Source organism: Lepidochelys kempii, chromosome 1 (genome assembly GCF_965140265.1).
Source record: "Lepidochelys kempii isolate rLepKem1 chromosome 1, rLepKem1.hap2, whole genome shotgun sequence".
Classification (NCBI taxonomy): domain Eukaryota; kingdom Metazoa; phylum Chordata; order Testudines; family Cheloniidae; genus Lepidochelys; species Lepidochelys kempii.
In genome coordinates, this window is record NC_133256.1 from 122814213 (window position 1) to 122831761 (window position 17549).

At 44.3% G+C, this 17549-nt stretch overlaps 1 protein-coding gene across 1 annotated transcript in view; it reads left to right on the plus strand.

The window, feature by feature from the left end:
* Positions 1–16669, plus strand: part of PLCXD1 (phosphatidylinositol specific phospholipase C X domain containing 1) — a 29637-nt gene extending 12968 nt beyond the window's left edge. Inside the window, exons 5-8 of the mRNA XM_073327731.1 lie at positions 591–719; positions 1717–1872; positions 9414–9597; positions 15831–16669. Of these exons, the coding sequence (XP_073183832.1) occupies positions 591–719; positions 1717–1872; positions 9414–9597; positions 15831–16141 (780 nt within the window). The 3' untranslated portion in view covers positions 16142–16669. The remainder of the gene's footprint in view (positions 1–590; positions 720–1716; positions 1873–9413; positions 9598–15830) is intronic.
* Positions 16670–17549: the final 880 nt, after the last annotated feature.

A 17549-nucleotide genomic window follows, 5' to 3' on the forward strand; every position in this document is an offset into this window, starting at 1 on the left:
TCTTAAAGACTTTAATATTATAAATAAATACATAAAATAAAAATCCAGTATCCATGGGATTATTATTTCTGTTGAGGGAACATGATCAGGGAGCTCCCTAAAGAAAATCTCTGTGAAGTCTTTGATCTGAGGAAAATGAATGCAGACATTTTAAGTTGCTGATCCTGCAACCTTTTCTCAAACAAGGAGTCCAGATGACTTCAATAGGAGTATTATTGAACTCAGAACTCAGTATTAACCAGAACTGCTCATGTGTAGGGATTGAAGAATTGGCTCCTAAGCCTTTATTATGTAGACAATTTAAAGTCCTTTTTAAAAGATCTTAAACTAATCTGTGTTTAGTGTCCACTTCATAAGGAAATAAAAACCCTTAATGTCAGATATTTCTGTAACTTCAGAGCAAACAGTCAGCACCACACACAAAACTTTCAGCATCATTTTAAAGGTGAAAGACGTAATAGATTTTGTAATCCTAAAAATATGAAAAATAAGATCAGACAATTTTATAAGCTTCTTTAGATTTCCTAAAATAAAGGAACACATGTCCCTTGCAAAAATTTACGATTCTTTTGTTGTTTTTAACCATTCAGGTACTAAATGTGTCAGAACAACTGGATGCCGGGATTCGATATTTGGATTTTAGGATTGCTCACAAGCCTAATGACCCTTCTGTGAATTTGTACTTTGTGCACATGGTATACACAACGGCTGTAGTAGAGGTACTGTTCTTAAATCTGGAACATTCAGAAAGGGGTGCTGCTAATTTTTTTTAAAGAACCAACAACTACTTCTGAGTAAGAACTGCTTTGGGTGGGGAACACTGACCCTAAGATTTTCTGAACAGGTTATTCTTTCTTCAGTAACATGGGAACTTCAAAATAAGAAATTAAATATACTGCCGGGTTGATTGTTGGAGCTGAAATTCCTGTGAGTTGGAATTATCTTCCACCGTTCTCTGCAAACAAATAATTGCCATTTTCCAGGCTGTGTTTTGTGATAGTCCCAGTATCTCATCTTGAGCCAGCCCATCATTCTGTGATGTGGGCACAAAGTGACCACTTTGAGAAATAAGTGACGGAAAAATAAGATGGGATTTAAAGTGTAATATAGGTAAAATATTTTTCAAGAAAAATGTAGTTAATGAAAAGATAATGACTCAGTCTTTTGGTCTTAAAATGTCACATGTTGATTGGTGTATTCCTTTATTGGCACGCATAGGGCCTGGCCATGCTGTTAGTTGCATGTGACTTCAATGAGATGTAAGTGTCAGCAACTAATGGGAGGTCTGTCTTGTTATAGCAAGACTATGGGATTTAGGGGACCTGGGTTCTATCCCTGATTTTACCACTGACTCACTCTTTGACCTTGAACTAGTCCAGAAAAATGGGGATTCTACTTTCCACCTTTGAGATCCTCGGATGAAAGACACTGAAGATGCAAAGTCTCTATATACCTTATATACATTGGTGTATAAGGTGGAGAACCCCACAGGTGGCATAAATCAGCATAGCTCCACTGAAGAAAAATCCAAAGGATGGCTTTCCAGCCACTATGAAACTTCCTGCAGAATGTCCCATATTGTCATTTATGATAAAGCTATGCTGATTTGTACCAGCTGAGGGTCTGGCCTATCATAAAACATTAGTTTATGATTTATTTAATTCTCCCTTACCATCAGACAGGCTTTTCTAAGTTGATTTGACTTAACTTTTGTAGGATATTCTGTGGGAAATTTTGAAGTGGTTGCAGGCCCATCCTCAGGAGGTCGTTATCCTTGCCTGCAGGAATTTTGTTGGATTGACCAAGGAACTTCATCATCATCTTATCTCCTGCATAAAAAAGATCTTTCATTCTAAACTGTGTCCAAAAGAGGTAAGTGCAGAAATAATTTCTTTTAGAATGATACAGTAGTTGTTTGATTTGTTCCGAGTCCTTATATACTCTACGTTATCATTATGTCCTTTAAAACTATGGAAACACGCACCTGTCCTATTATAAACAACTTAAGTGGAGGTCAGTTATTAGAGAGTTATCACATAAGTGATGTCATAACGTGGAGTGGCCCTCTAAGGGAACTGACTCAGCTCCACCTGTGCTGTGTCATCCAATCCCAAGTAATGGGTTTGGACTTGGGCTTGTGATTGGGTCAGGTGACCAAGCATCACATGATGGTATCCCAGGAGCAGGGCTTCCTATAAGAATGAGCCTGCTCTGTCAGAGAGAGGAAGACCAGGGGAATACTCTAGAGAAGCCCAGAGTTTGAGTGGTCTTAACAGAGCTTCCCTGCCCAGAAAGGGCAAGCGGAGAGAGGGCTGTGGCTTTCAACCCTGACACAAGGGTAACTGAAGAGAGAGACTGTGGGGAGGCTCCTGACCCATGGCCAGAGAGGACTGAGGAGGGCCTTTCCATATCATCCAGATGGAAAGACCTGGCTGGAGCTAACTGGCGTGAGAGTAGAAGCCTTAAGCAGAAGAGGCTTGAGGATACACTGGGCAGCAGGACCTGGGTTTGGGAGAAAGTACTGTGGAGTCCAGCAAGGCACTGAAGAAACTACAGAGTTGGGGAAAGACTTATTTTGATTTAATTTGACATTTAAATGTGCTGTCTTAATAAACCAGAACCCAAGAAGGGGTGTTTATTTGACTTGCATGAGAGCTGGGGGGACAGTTACTGGAAAGCCCCAGAAGGGGAAACTGTGGCAAGAATTATCTGAAGGTTTAGGGTGTTAGCCTAGGGGCTTGGGAGACCTGGGTTCAATTTTCTGCTGAGCTACAGATTTCTGGTGTGACCTTAGGCAAACCACTTAGGGCCAGAGCCACAAAAGTACTTAGGCACGTAACCCCCAGATTTAGGAGCTTAAGTCCCAGATTTAGGATCCACTGGGATCTACAAAACTCCCACTCAGGTCCAATCTAACCCTGTAGGTGCCTTAACTCAAGTCTCACTCCACACTGACATTTCCTCTGCAAAAATTCCCTTGGCACCTATGTTTCTGCCTGTGGGCATGCGGCTGCAGTGCACATGCCAGGTGTCCAGATGCTTGTCTCCTGCCTAAGCCCCAAGATGATCCACAATCCAGGGCCCCATCTGGTAAGCATGCTCAGACCAGGGGTGTCATTTGAGGGTGGCAGAGAGGAGCGGGACTGGGAGCCTTCCCCCCCTCCCCCCGAGTTTCGTACAGGAGATGTGGGAGTTCCTAGGTGGAACTCTTAACTACAGCACAGCGTCAGTGTGAAATGTAAGTTCTGCAAAGGAGAGGTGCCCCTGAGGCAGGGAGTCAGTATTTTGTTTACAAACAGAGGCAGGGTGATTAAGATAAGAAAGGGCTGGTGATTAAATTAAGGTTTCAGAGTAACAGCCTGTTAGTCTGTATTCGCAAAAAGAAAAGGAGGACTTGTGGCACCTTAGAGACTAACCAATTTATTTGAGCATGAGCTTTCGTGAGCTACAGCTCACTTCATTGGATGCCCACAGTATGAGGCGCAAGAATACCAAGATGAGAGCAGCCCTGACAGTTGAGAATTCAGTGGCAATAGCCCTGTTGAAGCTTGCAACGCCAGACAGCTACTGGTCAGTCGGGAATCAATTTGGAGTGGGCAAATCTACTGTGGGGGCTGCTGTGATGCAAGTAGCCAAAGCAATCAAAGATCTGCTATTATCAAGGGTAGTGACCCTGGTAAAAGTAGGACACATGCAGAAGCCCTGCCCCCTCAATGGCCCCACTCCTGTCCCTCCTCTTCCCCTGAGCCCCCGCCCCCCCCCCCCCCCCCCGCTACTCCTCTTCCCCTCAAGACCCTGCTCCCTGGCTACGCCAGAAGCCATAGCCGGGCCATGGTAAGAGCCACTCAGGGAGCCTGGGCTGCTGTGAGGAGCCCCGGACCCTCCAGTTGCGCTGGGCTATGACATCCATCCCAACCTCCAGGGATTGTTTGCTGGAGTCTCAGAGAACTGGCCACCTTGGTTTTGTTCCCATCTATCAGAGTCCTCTTTTTTTGCAGCACGTAGCAGAGAGAGGCTGGTCTGCTGGATAGGGAGCTAGCCCTGAGGGACCTGGGATCTACTCCCCCGCCCCCCATGGACTTCCTGTCTAACCTCAGGCCAGAGCCTTATGGACAGAATTTCAAAACCTTGTAGGGACCCAAAGATGCAGCTTGGCATCTAGTGGGGTTTACAAAGCACCTAACCTTCTAGGCACTTCTGAAAATCTTACTAGGTGACTAAATACCTTTGAAAATCTGGCCTTTGGTCTGTGTGCGCCTCATGGCCCCATCTGTACAATGGGGATAACAGCACTGCTCTACCTCACTGAGGGGCTGTGAGGAGAAATAGTTTAGTACCTTGTGAGACAGATACTACAGTGACAGGACCACATAAGTACCACAGGTAGAGTGGGAACTTCTCTATATCACTGCTAGCCCTTCCCTTGGTTTTGGCCCCTTCTTTTCACCTGCGCCCCTCCCCCCCAAATCTCTCCCTTTTTCTGAATGTAACCTTGGCTAAGAGGGCTTGGCTGTATTTTTTCTGAGTCCCTTATGTTCTCTCTAAAACAACTCCCCCCACCACCACCTGGATTCCTGTTTTACAAGCTAGACTTCCAGATACTTAATTTAATCAAAAAGAAAAGGAGTACTGAGGCACAAGAGTTCTCAGGGCAGGGGAAAGCAAGTCACAAAGTTCCATGAAAGTGCCCTTACGCATGGGAAAATTTCTCAGCCACTAAGAATCGTCCCAGATCTGCAACACTATGCAGTGCCACCAGTCTGTGCTTGTTTCCCGACCCCAGGATCGGTGTTCCACCGCATGAACCTGCCCCATTAGCACCATGATGCCCACATTGCCAGGGCCCATGCTTTGAGAGAAGTTTGTGTCCATGTCCTCATCACTCTCGTCACTGCACTGAGGTTGCCTACTTGCCCGGTTTCGCTTTGCCAGGTTCTGGTGCTGCATATACTGCTGGATAATGCGTGTGGTGTTTAATGTGCTCCTAATTGCCAAAGTGATCTGAGCGGGCTCCATGCTTGCCATGATATGGCATCTGCACAGAAAAAAAGCGCAGAACGATTGTCTGCCATTGCTCTGATGGAGGGAGGGGCGACTGACGACATGGTTTACAGGGTTGGCTTACAGGGAATTAAGATCAACAAAGGCGGTGGCTTTGCGAGAAACAGAATGGCCCCCTCAAGGATAGAACTCAAAACCTCAAGGATAGAACTCAAAACTGGGTTTAGCGGGCCGTTGATTTCACAGAGGGAGGGAGGAGCAAATGAGTACAAAACAAATCTGGTCTATTTCTTGTTTTGATCCACTTCATCTATCTTTATACATCTTGCTGGCAGCAGACTGTGGAGTACGACCGCTAGCGATCGTCATCTCCTCAGCAGAAGACACTGCAGTATGACTGCTGGCCATCATCTTCTGCTGGCTGCAGATTAAAAGACAGTGCACTGCCGGTAGGACTGAATCGCCATGAAACGAAACTTAAAAGGGAAATGACTTGGCTGAATCACTCCCATGTTTGCCCAGGCACCCTTGACCTCATTGAGGTCAGTTAAAAGAGCACCCTGGACAATGCTGACGACGGCTACCAGTCATACTGCACTGTCTGCTGCCAAAAGGCAATAAACTGTTGGTGTGTAGCAATGCAGTACCGCGTCTGCCAGCACCCAGGAGACATACGGTGACGGTTAGCTGAGCGGGCTCCATGCTTGCCGTGGTATGGCGTCTGCACAGGTAACTCAAGAAAAAAGGCGCAAAACAATTGTCTGCCCTTGCTTTCACGGAGAGAGGGAAGGAAGGGGGGCCTGACGATATGTACCCAGAACCACCCGCGGCAATGTTTCAGCCCCATCAGGCACTGGGATTTCTACCCAGAATTCAAATGGGCGGTGGAGACTGTGGGAACTGTGGGATAGCTACGCACAGTGCAACACCCCGGAAGTCAATGGTTGCCTCGGTACTGTGGACACACTCCACCGACTACATGCACTTAGAGCATTTGTGTGGGGACACACACAATTGACTGTATAAAAACGTTTTCTACAAAACCGACTTCTATAAATTCAACCTAATTTTGTAGTGTAGACATACCCTTAGAAACACTCTACCTTAATTTCCCCAATACTAATTTCTCCCTACTGTTACTCGCACCTTCTTGTCAAGTGTCTGTAATGGGCCACTCTCATTACCACTTCAAAAGTTATTTTTCCTCCCTTGGTATCCTGCTGTTAATTGATTTATCTCATTAGACTGACCTCACACTTGGTAAAGCAACCCCCATCCTTTGATGTATTTATACCTGCTCCTGTATTTTCACTCCATGCATCTGATGAAGTGGGTTCTAACCAACGAAAGCTTATGCCCAAATAAATTTGTTTGTCTCTAAGGTGCCACAAGGACTCCTCATTATTTTTATAAAGAGTGTATCATTCTCTGTTACTTTCTGTAGGTTAGATAAATTTCTGGAGGACTCTTTTTTGGTTTTCTCCTAGTTCAGTTCAATTTTTTGCAACATAGGCTGCATCTATACTAGCAAACTTTATAGCTGTAATTCTCCACCAGTGCTACCACTAGCAGAACTGCATTTTGCTATGGCTAGAAGTTTGCAAATGTGGACAAGGCCATATAGTATATAAATACAGATTTTAAAATATACACTTTTCACTTTTCCTCTCCCCTCCCTTCATGCCTAAAATGGCCCCATGTAAAATCTCTTGTACTGCAGTCCAGTAAAGGCTACCTAAGATGTTTGGTAATTAGGTGAACTTTGTAATTTTACCTGTGAATTATACTGGCACCTGATAGATTGATTCACACCTGGTTCCACTGATGTCATTCAGAACAATTCACTCCCCTAGCGTGCCTAGTCAGAGTGATGATGTTGAATGGACTTTTAAGGTAGTACTGGGAATGTCCGTGGAGGTGGGTTTTTTGTAGTGTACTGTTAGTGCTAGCGCTCTCCTGACAACTCTGTGGCCCCAAAGCTCTCTGATGGAATTGATACATAAAGTGATCACTCTCCTTACAGTGGGTATGATAAACATCCATTTTTTCATGGTCTGTGTGTATATAAACCTCCTCACTGTATTTTCCACTTTATCCATCCGATGAAGTGAGCTGTAGCTCACGAAAGCTTATGCTCAAATAGATTGGTTAGTCTCTAAGGTGCCACAAGTCCTCCTTTTCTTTTAGCAGCAATGCAGGCTTCCTCACACTGCTCCACCAATGTATGTCAGCTGTGTTCCAGAGGGACGGTTAGGGGATGAGACAGTAGTCTGGTCTGTCTTTTTGATCCTGGACCTCTCTGCTGCAAGTGCCAACAAGGCACTAATTAGTGCTAGTGTTTTTTGTGATGTGGGCTTCTCCACTAGGGAATGGACTGGGACCACCTACTGACTTCACACAACAGCCAGCAGATGGTAATGACTTTCTCTATTGAACTTAGGCTGGATTCGACCTGCCAACCTAGAGGTGAGAGAGGCTTGCCATCCTACTACCATTCCTTTGAACCCTCCAGCCCTCCCGAAAGGGCTTGATTTAATAATCAGAAATTGTTTAATGATTAAATTCTAAGAGTTAAAATTTTCAGGGTTTTTTTTTTAAACCAGCTACAAGGTACAAGAGCTTTGAGCAGTTAAACAATTAACATTTCAAAGAGGCACATGAACAGTGAGATTTCTCTGGAGCCATGAGGGCTACAGGATAATGATGACCCTGTTTACTATTTGAATTAAGTCTTTGAAGTTACTGTACCTAGTGGTAACCATTCAAGATTACCATTTCAAAGAGGTTTGTTCAGTAGAGTTAAAATAGAACAATTCTGGGGAAAATTAGATAATCCTGAATATTCAAGGTCTCAACTGAATAACTGAAGACCTGAGTGACATTGTTTTATTGTTTCCTCGAAGCACTCTTTGACATAAAGGTCTGGATTAACAGAACCAATATTAGAGGGGCTAATGGAATAGATTACTTGTGTTCAGAATGGTCAGCCAGAGTGGGATGAATTAAACTGTCCTCACCACAAAAGGAATTTTTGATACAAAAGAATAAAGGGACTAAGATCATGGTGAGGCTATCATACTGTGCTGTAGCTGTCAGTGCTAGATTCTTGCTTCTACCACTTATGCTGCTGAACCTGATATGTTGCCAGCCCTTAGTTCTGGTAAAATGGTATAAAACTCCTTTTAGTTCTATTGGAGGGGAAGATTTCAAAAATCTGGACTATGGTGCCAAAATTGGGATGAGTGACCAAGGTAATTATAGCAGGTGTGGCATTTGATCTCCACCTGGCTTTAAAATTACACATTTCTTTAGTCCCCCCATCCCCCCTCCACCCTCCCAAAAAACAAAACCAAAAAACCCTACAACAGATTCTCTCCCCCTTCCCATTTCAGTGACGGAGCAACAGGGGAGGTATTCCCTTTCTTTGTGGAGAGCTGGAGAGAGAAGTATGGAGATGGGAAGGTGTTTTCCTTGCTCTGCCCACCTGCCCTACCACACTGAAGTTGCTTCAGGGAAGAGCAGGAATGGATTAAGTTGCAAACAGTGGCAGATCACGGAGAGAGTAGAAGAATGACACTCTCTAAGCATTCAGGGCTCTTAGCATAGCAGTCTGACGTGCATGTGCAGTAGAGCCATGAAACAGACACAGGCTAAATAGCCTTTGGGAATAAGAAATGAGGTAAACATTACTTAAAGAACATGGATGGTTCACATCTAGTCTATCAAGGAATCAGAGAGAGGGGCCAATACATTGAAACTATCTCTAAGTAAATGTGGCTTTCAGGTTTCAAATTACATCCCTTATTGCCTGAAGCATCTCACAAATCATCTTGTTCTTAAGGATAGGTGAACTGGTTCTGATTCATAGGCACTGGAGATTGGGATGATGGGGACTGAGAGAGAAGGGAAGAAGAGAGTCAGGCTGGTGACGGGGGTTGTCCCTTGACAGGTCCAGGGGGACAGTCTGGTGAAGGGGTGCTTCCTTTAGGGCTCTGGGAGGGAGATGTTTTTGTTGCTTGCCAACCCTTCTCCCCACTCTTGCAGTACTTCTAGCACCCTTGTCTAGAGCTGGTGTGTGTTTGTGGAAGGCATTAGGGGAACTGTAGGTGGTTTCCTGTTAGACAGGAAGAAGGAGAACTTGTAATGTGTGCCCTAACTAGAACTGCCCTAAAGACAGAGACGTCTCAAGTTATTATTACCATCACAGAGCTCTCTCAGCCCGAAGCACCTTCTAATTCACCTGGTGCCTGCCCTTTATGTTGGCAGGTGTAGCAGCATTGTCAGGACTGAGCCTGCATCTGTTTCATTTTAGAGCAAGTTCATGCCTTAGCATTTGAACTTTTAAAGAGTTGCCCAGGAGTTAGTCCTCCAGCTCCTGTTAACTTTAACAGCAGGACTGTCATTCCTTTCAGGTGGTTCCAACGTTACGGAACATGTGGACATGTGGTTACCAGGTTATCATCTCCTATGAGGATGTGACTGAAGTAATGAAGCACCATGAACTATGGCCTGCAATTCCATATTGGTGGGGAAACAAGACTACAACTCAGGATCTTATCCAGTATCTGGAACAAATGAAACAGAATGGGCGCCCAGGTAACTACCACATCTCACTTACAGGAACTAGGAACACACCCAGGAACAAGAAATGAGTAGAAACCCCAAACTACTTATTGCCAACCTATACATTTGGGCCTGATCCACAAAGGTACTTAAGTGCCTAAATTCCAGTTTTAGGCTCCATGGTGACCCACAAAACTCCTGCTGAACCTTGTAGGTGCCTTAATTTCAGCCTCTGGTCATGCGCCCTGCTGCCTCTCTCTCTAGGCATCTGGATGCTTATCTTGCATATGAGGCCCAATCTGGCAGGCATGTTCTGAGGTTGCCTACCAGAGCAGGTCCCACTTAAAATCTTGCTGGTGGTGGGGCTTTATAACTTTTAGCCCAGTGGTCAGAACACTCACCTGGGATGTGGGAGATCCAGCTTTAATTTCCCCATTTCTGCCAGAGAGGGAGAAAGGGGACCCCTGTTCAAATCCTGTGTCTCAGCAGGGAGCTCTAACGACTGGGCTATGGGATATTCTGAAGAAGGGTGCCCTCAATCTCTCCTGTTGAAGCTGTTCCACTGTGGGTAAAGTGAGAGTGACGGGAGCAGAGGGATTACACACGTGGGTACCCTAACCACCAGGTCACAGAGTCATTCTCACTCTTGCATTCGCTCTCTCTGGCCCAATGACTGTTCTAAACAGGGGATTTAGAGGGGGGTTCTGAACAGTCATTGGGCTAGACCAGAGAGAGTGAAAATGACTCTAGCCAGGTGCTTAGGATACTCATCTGGGAGACCCAGGATCAAGCTCCCCTGTTCTAATCACTCTTTTGTTATTCAGGAGCCCCACATCAGAATATCCCATAGCTCAGTGATTAGAGCCCTCTCCTGAGGTTTGGGATCTATCTCCCTGTTCAAATTCTTTCACCCCTCAGGGGGAAGGGGAATTGAATCTGGGACTCCCACATCTCAAGTGAGTACCCTAACCACTAGGTTAGAAGTTAAAAGGTGCCCCCTTCTTCTTTGTGGAGAGAGGCAGATTCCTAACTCAGTCTCATCAGAAGCAACATAGACACCTAACCCCCCTGATTCCATGAGAGGGATTCCCATTCGTGGAAGGCTAGCAGAGATAGACACTGAAATCCAGGCTGCAGGGAGGGACTGATATCTGTCAGAGCGAGGGGGCTTAGGATACACCCCTTTCATCAGCATCTCCTTTAGCTAGCTTAGATGGCTCCCTGCGTAGTGTGCTGGCTTTTTGGATCACATTGTAAGGTGCCTATCTCTCCCCATGCATTGTATTGGGACGCTAGGTGCATAACTCAGGCTTTGTGGATCCCATTGCTATTTTCTAGGTGCCTAAAAGTTAGGTGTTGCTGGGCACAGCATCACAGTGCCTAAATCCCTTTATAGATCTGGGCCTTAATGTCCTACTTGTTACACTGTATGCAGTAGCTGTTACCTTGCTTTAAATGCCCATGATACTGAATGGGTGTGATACTCCATGGCTGGTTAGATCAGTGAAGTTCATCTTCCCTTATAATGATGTCTCCAAAAATGGATCAGCTCTCTGCTTCTTTTACATATCAGCTATTTGCTTAAAGTTGTGACATGAACCTTAATTCTGGGAAGGAAACTAAGGGTATGTCTATACTACCCACCGGATTGGCGGGCAGTGATCGATCCAGCAGGGGTCGATTTATCGCGTCTAGTCTAGATGTGATAAATGGACTCCTAAACGCTCTCCTGTCGACTCCTGTACTCCAGCGTCGCGAGAGGTGCAGGCAGAGTCGACGGGGGAGCTGCAGCAGTTGACTCACCACAGTGAAGACACCGTGGTGTGTAGGTCTAAGTATGTCGACTTCAGCTATGTTATTCACATAGCTGAAGTTGCATAACTTAAGATCGATTCCCCCAGCTAGCGTAGACCAGGCCTAAGGCAGGGAAAAAACAGAAACATGGGTGACTTGTATTAAAAGACAGGAGGGGTTTTCACTGACTTTTGAAACCCATTATAAAGTAAACTATCTTTTCTCAGACACAGCTCACATCTAAAACTAGCCCTGAGAAGTTGGTTTCACTTTGTAATTGTCCATGGCTACCCACATGTAAACACCAGCTTGGCTTAATGGTGAAATCCTAGCGGATCTTAAACATAAAAAAGAAGCTTACAAGAAGTGGAAGGTTGGACATATGACCAGGGAAGAGTATAAAAATATTGCTCGGGCATGTAGGAATGAAATCAGGAGGGCCAAATCGCACCTGGAGCTGCAGCTAGCGAGAGATGTCAAGAGTAACAAGAAGGGTTTCTTCAGGTATGTTGGCAACAAGAAGAAAGCCAAGGAAAGTGTGGGCCCCTTACTGAATGAAGGAGGCAACCTAGTGACAGAGGATGTGGAAAAAGCTAATGTACTCAATGCTTTTTTTGCCTCTGTTTTCACTAACAAGGTCAGCTCCCAGACTGCTGCGCTGGGCATCACAAAATGCAGAAGAGATGGCCAGCCCTCTGTGGAGATAGAGGCGGTTAGGGACTATTTAGAAAAGCTGGACGTGCACAAGTCCATGGGGCCGGACGAGTTGCATCCGAGAGTGCTGAAGGAATTGGCGGCTGTGATTGCAGAGCCACTGGCCATTATCTTTGAAAACTCGTGGCGAACCGGGGAAGTCCCGGATGACTGGAAAAAGGCTAATGTAGTGCCAATCTTTAAAAAAGGGAAGAAGGAAGATCCTGGGAACTACAGGCCAGTCAGCCTCACCTCAGTCCCTGGAAAAATCATGGAGCAGGTCCTCAAAGAATCAATCCTGAAGCACTTGCATGAGAGGAAAGTGATCAGGAACAGCCAGCATGGATTCACCAAGGGAAGGTCATGCCTGACTAATCTAATCGCCTTTTATGATTAGATTACTGGTTCTGTGGATGAAGGGAAAGCAGTGGATGTATTGTTTCTTGACTTTAGCAAAGCTTTTGACACGGTCTCCCATAGTATTCTTGTCAGCAAGTTAAGGAAGTATGGGCTGGATGAATGCACTATAAGGTGGGTAGAAAGCTGGCTAGATTGTCGGGCTCAACGGGTAGTGATCAATGGCTCCATGTCTAGTTGGCAGCCGGTATCAAGTGGAGTGCCCCAAGGGTCGGTCCTGGGGCCGGTTTTATTTAATATCTTCATAAATGATCTGGAGGATGGTGTGGATTGCACTCTCAGCAAATTTGCGGATGATACTAAACTGGGAGGAGTGGTAGATACGCTGGAGGGGAGGGATAGGATACAGAAGGACCTAGACCAATTGGAAGATTGGGCCAAAAGGAATCTGATGAGGTTCAATAAGGATAAGTGCAGGGTCCTGCACTTAGGACGGAAGAACCCAATGCACAGCTACAGACTAGGGACCGAATGGCTAGGCAGCAGTTCTGCGGAAAAGGACCTAGGGGTGACAGTGGACGAGAAGCTGGATATGAGTCAGCAGTGTGCCCTTGTTGCCAAGAAGGCCAATGGCATTTTGGGATGTATAAGTAGGGGCATAGCGAGCAGATCGAGGGACGTGATCGTTCCCCTCTATTCGACATTGGTGAGGCCTCATCTGGAGTACTGTGTCCAGTTTTGGGCCCCACACTTCAAGAAGGATGTGGATAAATTGGAGAGAGTCCAGCGAAGGGCAACAAAAATGATTAGGGGACTGGAACACATGAGTTATGAGGAGAGGCTGAGGGAGCTGGGATTGTTTAGCCTGCAGAAGAGAAGAATGAGGGGGGATTTGATAGCTGCTTTCAACTACCTGAAAGGGGGTTCCAAAGAGGATGGCTCTAGACTGTTCTCAATGGTAGCAGATGACAGAACGAGGAGTAATGGTCTCAAGTTGCAGTGGGGGAGGTTTAGATTGGATATTAGGAAAAACTTTTTCACTAAGAGGGTGGTGAAACACTGGAATGCGTTACCTACGGAGGTGGTAGAATCTCCTTCCTTAGAGGTTTTTAAGGTCAGGCTTGACAAAGCCCTGGCTGGGATTATTTAACTGGGAATTGGTCCTGCTTTGAGCAGGGGGTTGGACTAGATGACCTTCTGGGGTCCCTTCCAACCCTGATATTCTATGATTCTATGATGGCCATCAGCTAAACACATCCCTGTTTCAGAGTAGCAGCCGTGTTAGTCTGTATCCGCAAAAAGAAAAGGAGGACTTGTGGCACCTTAGAGACTAATACATTTATTTGAGCATAAGCTTTCGTGAGCTACAGCTCACTTCATCGGATGCATCATCCAAAATGCACATCCCTGTGACATTGAAACTCCTCATCACTTTACGCTGCAAACCCACAAGCCTCCACCAGCACCACTGACAGTAAAAAGTGAAACCTGTAAGCACTTGAGCAGTTCTAACATTTTTCAAGAAGCAGGCAGTGATGCACTCGTGTGTGCAAGCCAGTGCATTACCACTAACAAAAAGAAAGAGGCCTTTCATGTTTGTAAGTGTAGCAGTGAGTACATTAAGTGAATATATATTGAAGCTTAAACACTTTCTTTGATGTTAGTGAGAGTAACATAAATGAGTGATTAACATACAGTGATGGAAGAATTGTGACAGCTTGACTTTATGCTTTGGCGTGTCACAGGAGTGCTGCAACCTCAACAGAGCTGTGTTTTATCTATCCAATTGATCTCTACACATTAAGATGTATCTAAAGATTGTGGGGGGGGGGAGGGTAAAAGGGAGAGAGAGCTATTGTATACCTGCCCCTCTTTCCCCTTCCCTACTGCCTTCCACATTCTTTCTTTTCTCATTTTTTGCATTGCACATAATTAATGGGGTTTAAAAGCCTCAACCCCCCCTTCTGCATCAGTCTGCTTCTCCTCCCTGTTAGCGATGTACTACTTTCATGGAAATTACCTCCAAATGGATACCTTTCCTTTAGAGTTGGGCATTATGCCATATATTATGGGGACACTTAACCATTAAAGAACAGGTTTCAGAGTAACAGCCGTGTTAGTCTGTATTCGCAAAAAGGAGTACTTGTGGCACCTTAGAGACTAACCAATTTATTTGAGCATGAGCTTTTGTGAGCTACAGCTCACTTCATCGGATGCATACCGTGGAAACTGCAGCAGACTTTATATATACACAGAGAATATGAAACAATACCTCCTCCCACCCCACTGTCCTGCTGGTAATAGCTTATCTAAAGTGATCATCAGGTTGGGCCATTTCCAGCACAAATCCAGGTTTTCTCACCCTCCACCCCCCCACACAAATTCACTCTCCGGTGGGGGGGATGTGAGAAAACCTGGATTTGTGCAGGAAATGGCCCAACTTGATTATCATGCACATTGTGTAAAGAGTTGTCACTTTGGATGGGCTATCACCAGCAGGAGAGTGAATTTGTGTGTGGGGGTGAAGGGTGAGAAAACCTGGATTTGTGCTGGAAATGGCCCAACCTGATGATCACTTTAGATAAGCTATTACCAGCAGGACAGTGGGGTGGGAGGAGGTATTGTTTCATATTCTCTGTGTATATATAAAGTCTGCTGCAGTTTCCACGGTATGCATCCGATGAAGTGAGCTGTAGCTCACGAAAGCTCATGCTCAAATAAATTGGTTAGCATTAAAGAACAGTTACCACTTGTTATATGCCTCAACTTGTACACCCTCTGTACTGATACAGCTGTAAAAGGAGGCATGTCAGCCGTTCATTTTCTTCCTCGAATAGAGATGCAGGGATAGTGAGTGATGACTGGGGGGAACAATGGGACATATTATGCAACTGATATTTACAGGGGACTCCTCAATGAAGCCATTGCTTGTTAGCCTATAGAAGTTGAGGCAACTCTTATGGGGAAACCTATGACTGGATCTTGCCACAGATATTGTGCAGTACTGTTCATAAAAAGAAATTGCCAAATCAAGGCACAGTATGGCCCTATATTGATATAGGGAACTCCAGTTACTGTTAAGTGACCTAAGTTTCACCTTTATGAAAATTTTCCTTGATTGATGGAGACTAGCAAGCAGGGAACATTTTCTCACAGGATGAGTAAATTAAGTGACAAATTATTGAAGCATGTGAGCCTGAGTTAGGTTAACTGGTTTTAATTGCTCCATATCTGTATAGCGTAGCTTGCAACTCTAAGAGAAGGTGAGCTGTTGAGACAACTCCAGTTACTGGAAAGGTATCTAATTTTCTGGAGGAAGCTCCTCTGCTAATTATTCCAGAGAAAACACTAGATGTAGGGCTGAGTCAATGCTCAGTAATAACAGATACCAATTTAATGTTTCTTTCTTTTGTTCGTTTCAGACAGTTTCTTTGTTGCAGGGATTAACCTTACTGAAGACTTAGAGTACATTCTGGCACATCCATTTGGATCCTTGAAGAAAATGACCCTTTCTAGCTTTTCACACTTGAAACTCTGGATAAAGCAACAGTATCCAGGACCAAAGAGCGACTGTATCAACATCATTGCTGGAGACTTCATAGAAAATGATGATTTTGTGAATGATGTGATAGAACTTAACAAAAAAATCATCCCTCTATTACATTTCCATGGTAATGAGACTGAATTAAGGGATGTTTCATACTTTCAGCTTCATAACCTTGGTATTGAGTAGCTTTTAATCAGCTCTCACCCAGAGGGCCGTTTTCCTGGTTCAGATACAGCGTATGTGTATATAAATTACGTTTCTTCCTCCCAGGGATATTTTGAAGATTCATTAGTTGATGCTTTCTCACCAAAGTCAGATTTTAAAATACACAATGCTTATGGCAAGCAAAACTTCCTATAACTAGGGGAGGGAGAAGAGCAAGAAGGCCTCTCCTTAAGTTCTCTAGAACCCTTGCCATGTAGGTGTAATTTAGCTGGGAAGAGCATAAATATTGCAGTAACAAAACTTTTAGAAAATAAGTTTGTTTACTGTTGATTTTTTCCTTTAAATATATTCTTAATGCAAATAATTTAGTTATTTCAATGAAAAATTTTTAGGTATGGATTTAAATGTTTGTTTGTGTGTGTGTGTGTGTTTGCAACCTGAACATCTTGGTTTGTGCATCAGACAGTGCAACTGACTAGTTTGTTTTCATGGGCCAAGGTGAGTGAAATGTTAAAAGTACACAACATAATTAGCAAACAGAAAATTAGATTTTTAGAATATATTGTTTTGATAATCTAAGGCATTATTACTATGCCTACAAGTAAATTTATCAAAACTGACAAAAAGAAAAGCAATACTTGTAGCACGTTAGAGACTAACAAATTTATTTGAGCATAAGCTTTCGTGCGCTACAGCTCACTTCATCGGATGTAGCTCACAAAAGCTTATGCTCAAATAAATCTGTTAGTCTCTAAGGTGCCACAAGTACTCCTTTTCTTTTTGAGAATACAGACTAACATGGCTGCTACTCCAAACGTGACAGTGTTCTTAAAGAATCTTGGCAGTATTTTGGAAAATGTCAAGTTGGTCATCAGGTGGGCATTTTGGCATCTTGGAGGGAAACGGCAATACTGTACCCAAGAGGGTGCTGAATTGATCCTTTAGTGTCTGTCTTACAACCTGGTAAGTTTATTATCACAATGTTCATCAGCAGTCTCTATGCTAATACACTACTGTTTACTACATATTCCTCAGGCCTGATATTGCCCCCATTTTATAGTCATGCCAATTCTGACTTCAAGATAGCACAACTGGGCCCTCTGAGCAGATTTTTACCCATTTAGCTTGAAATGTCTTCAATGAAGGGGCTGTTATGTAGCCCCCAGTAAAATACAAGCAAGATTTTTAAAAATGTTTTTCACACTTTAATTTAACTATAATACACTATGGACTAAAGTCTACTTTAATTTACACTGATATAAATCTAGAGTATCTTCAGTAGAGTTCCAAGTTGGTAGGACCTGAAGTGACCACCTGGGACATCAAGTCAAGTCCCCTACTACTGTAGGCAACCCTTTCATAAACATATCACACTCCATTTTAAAACTAGTTGTTTCCCCCACTAGCCCAGCAGAAGACTGTTCCAGAA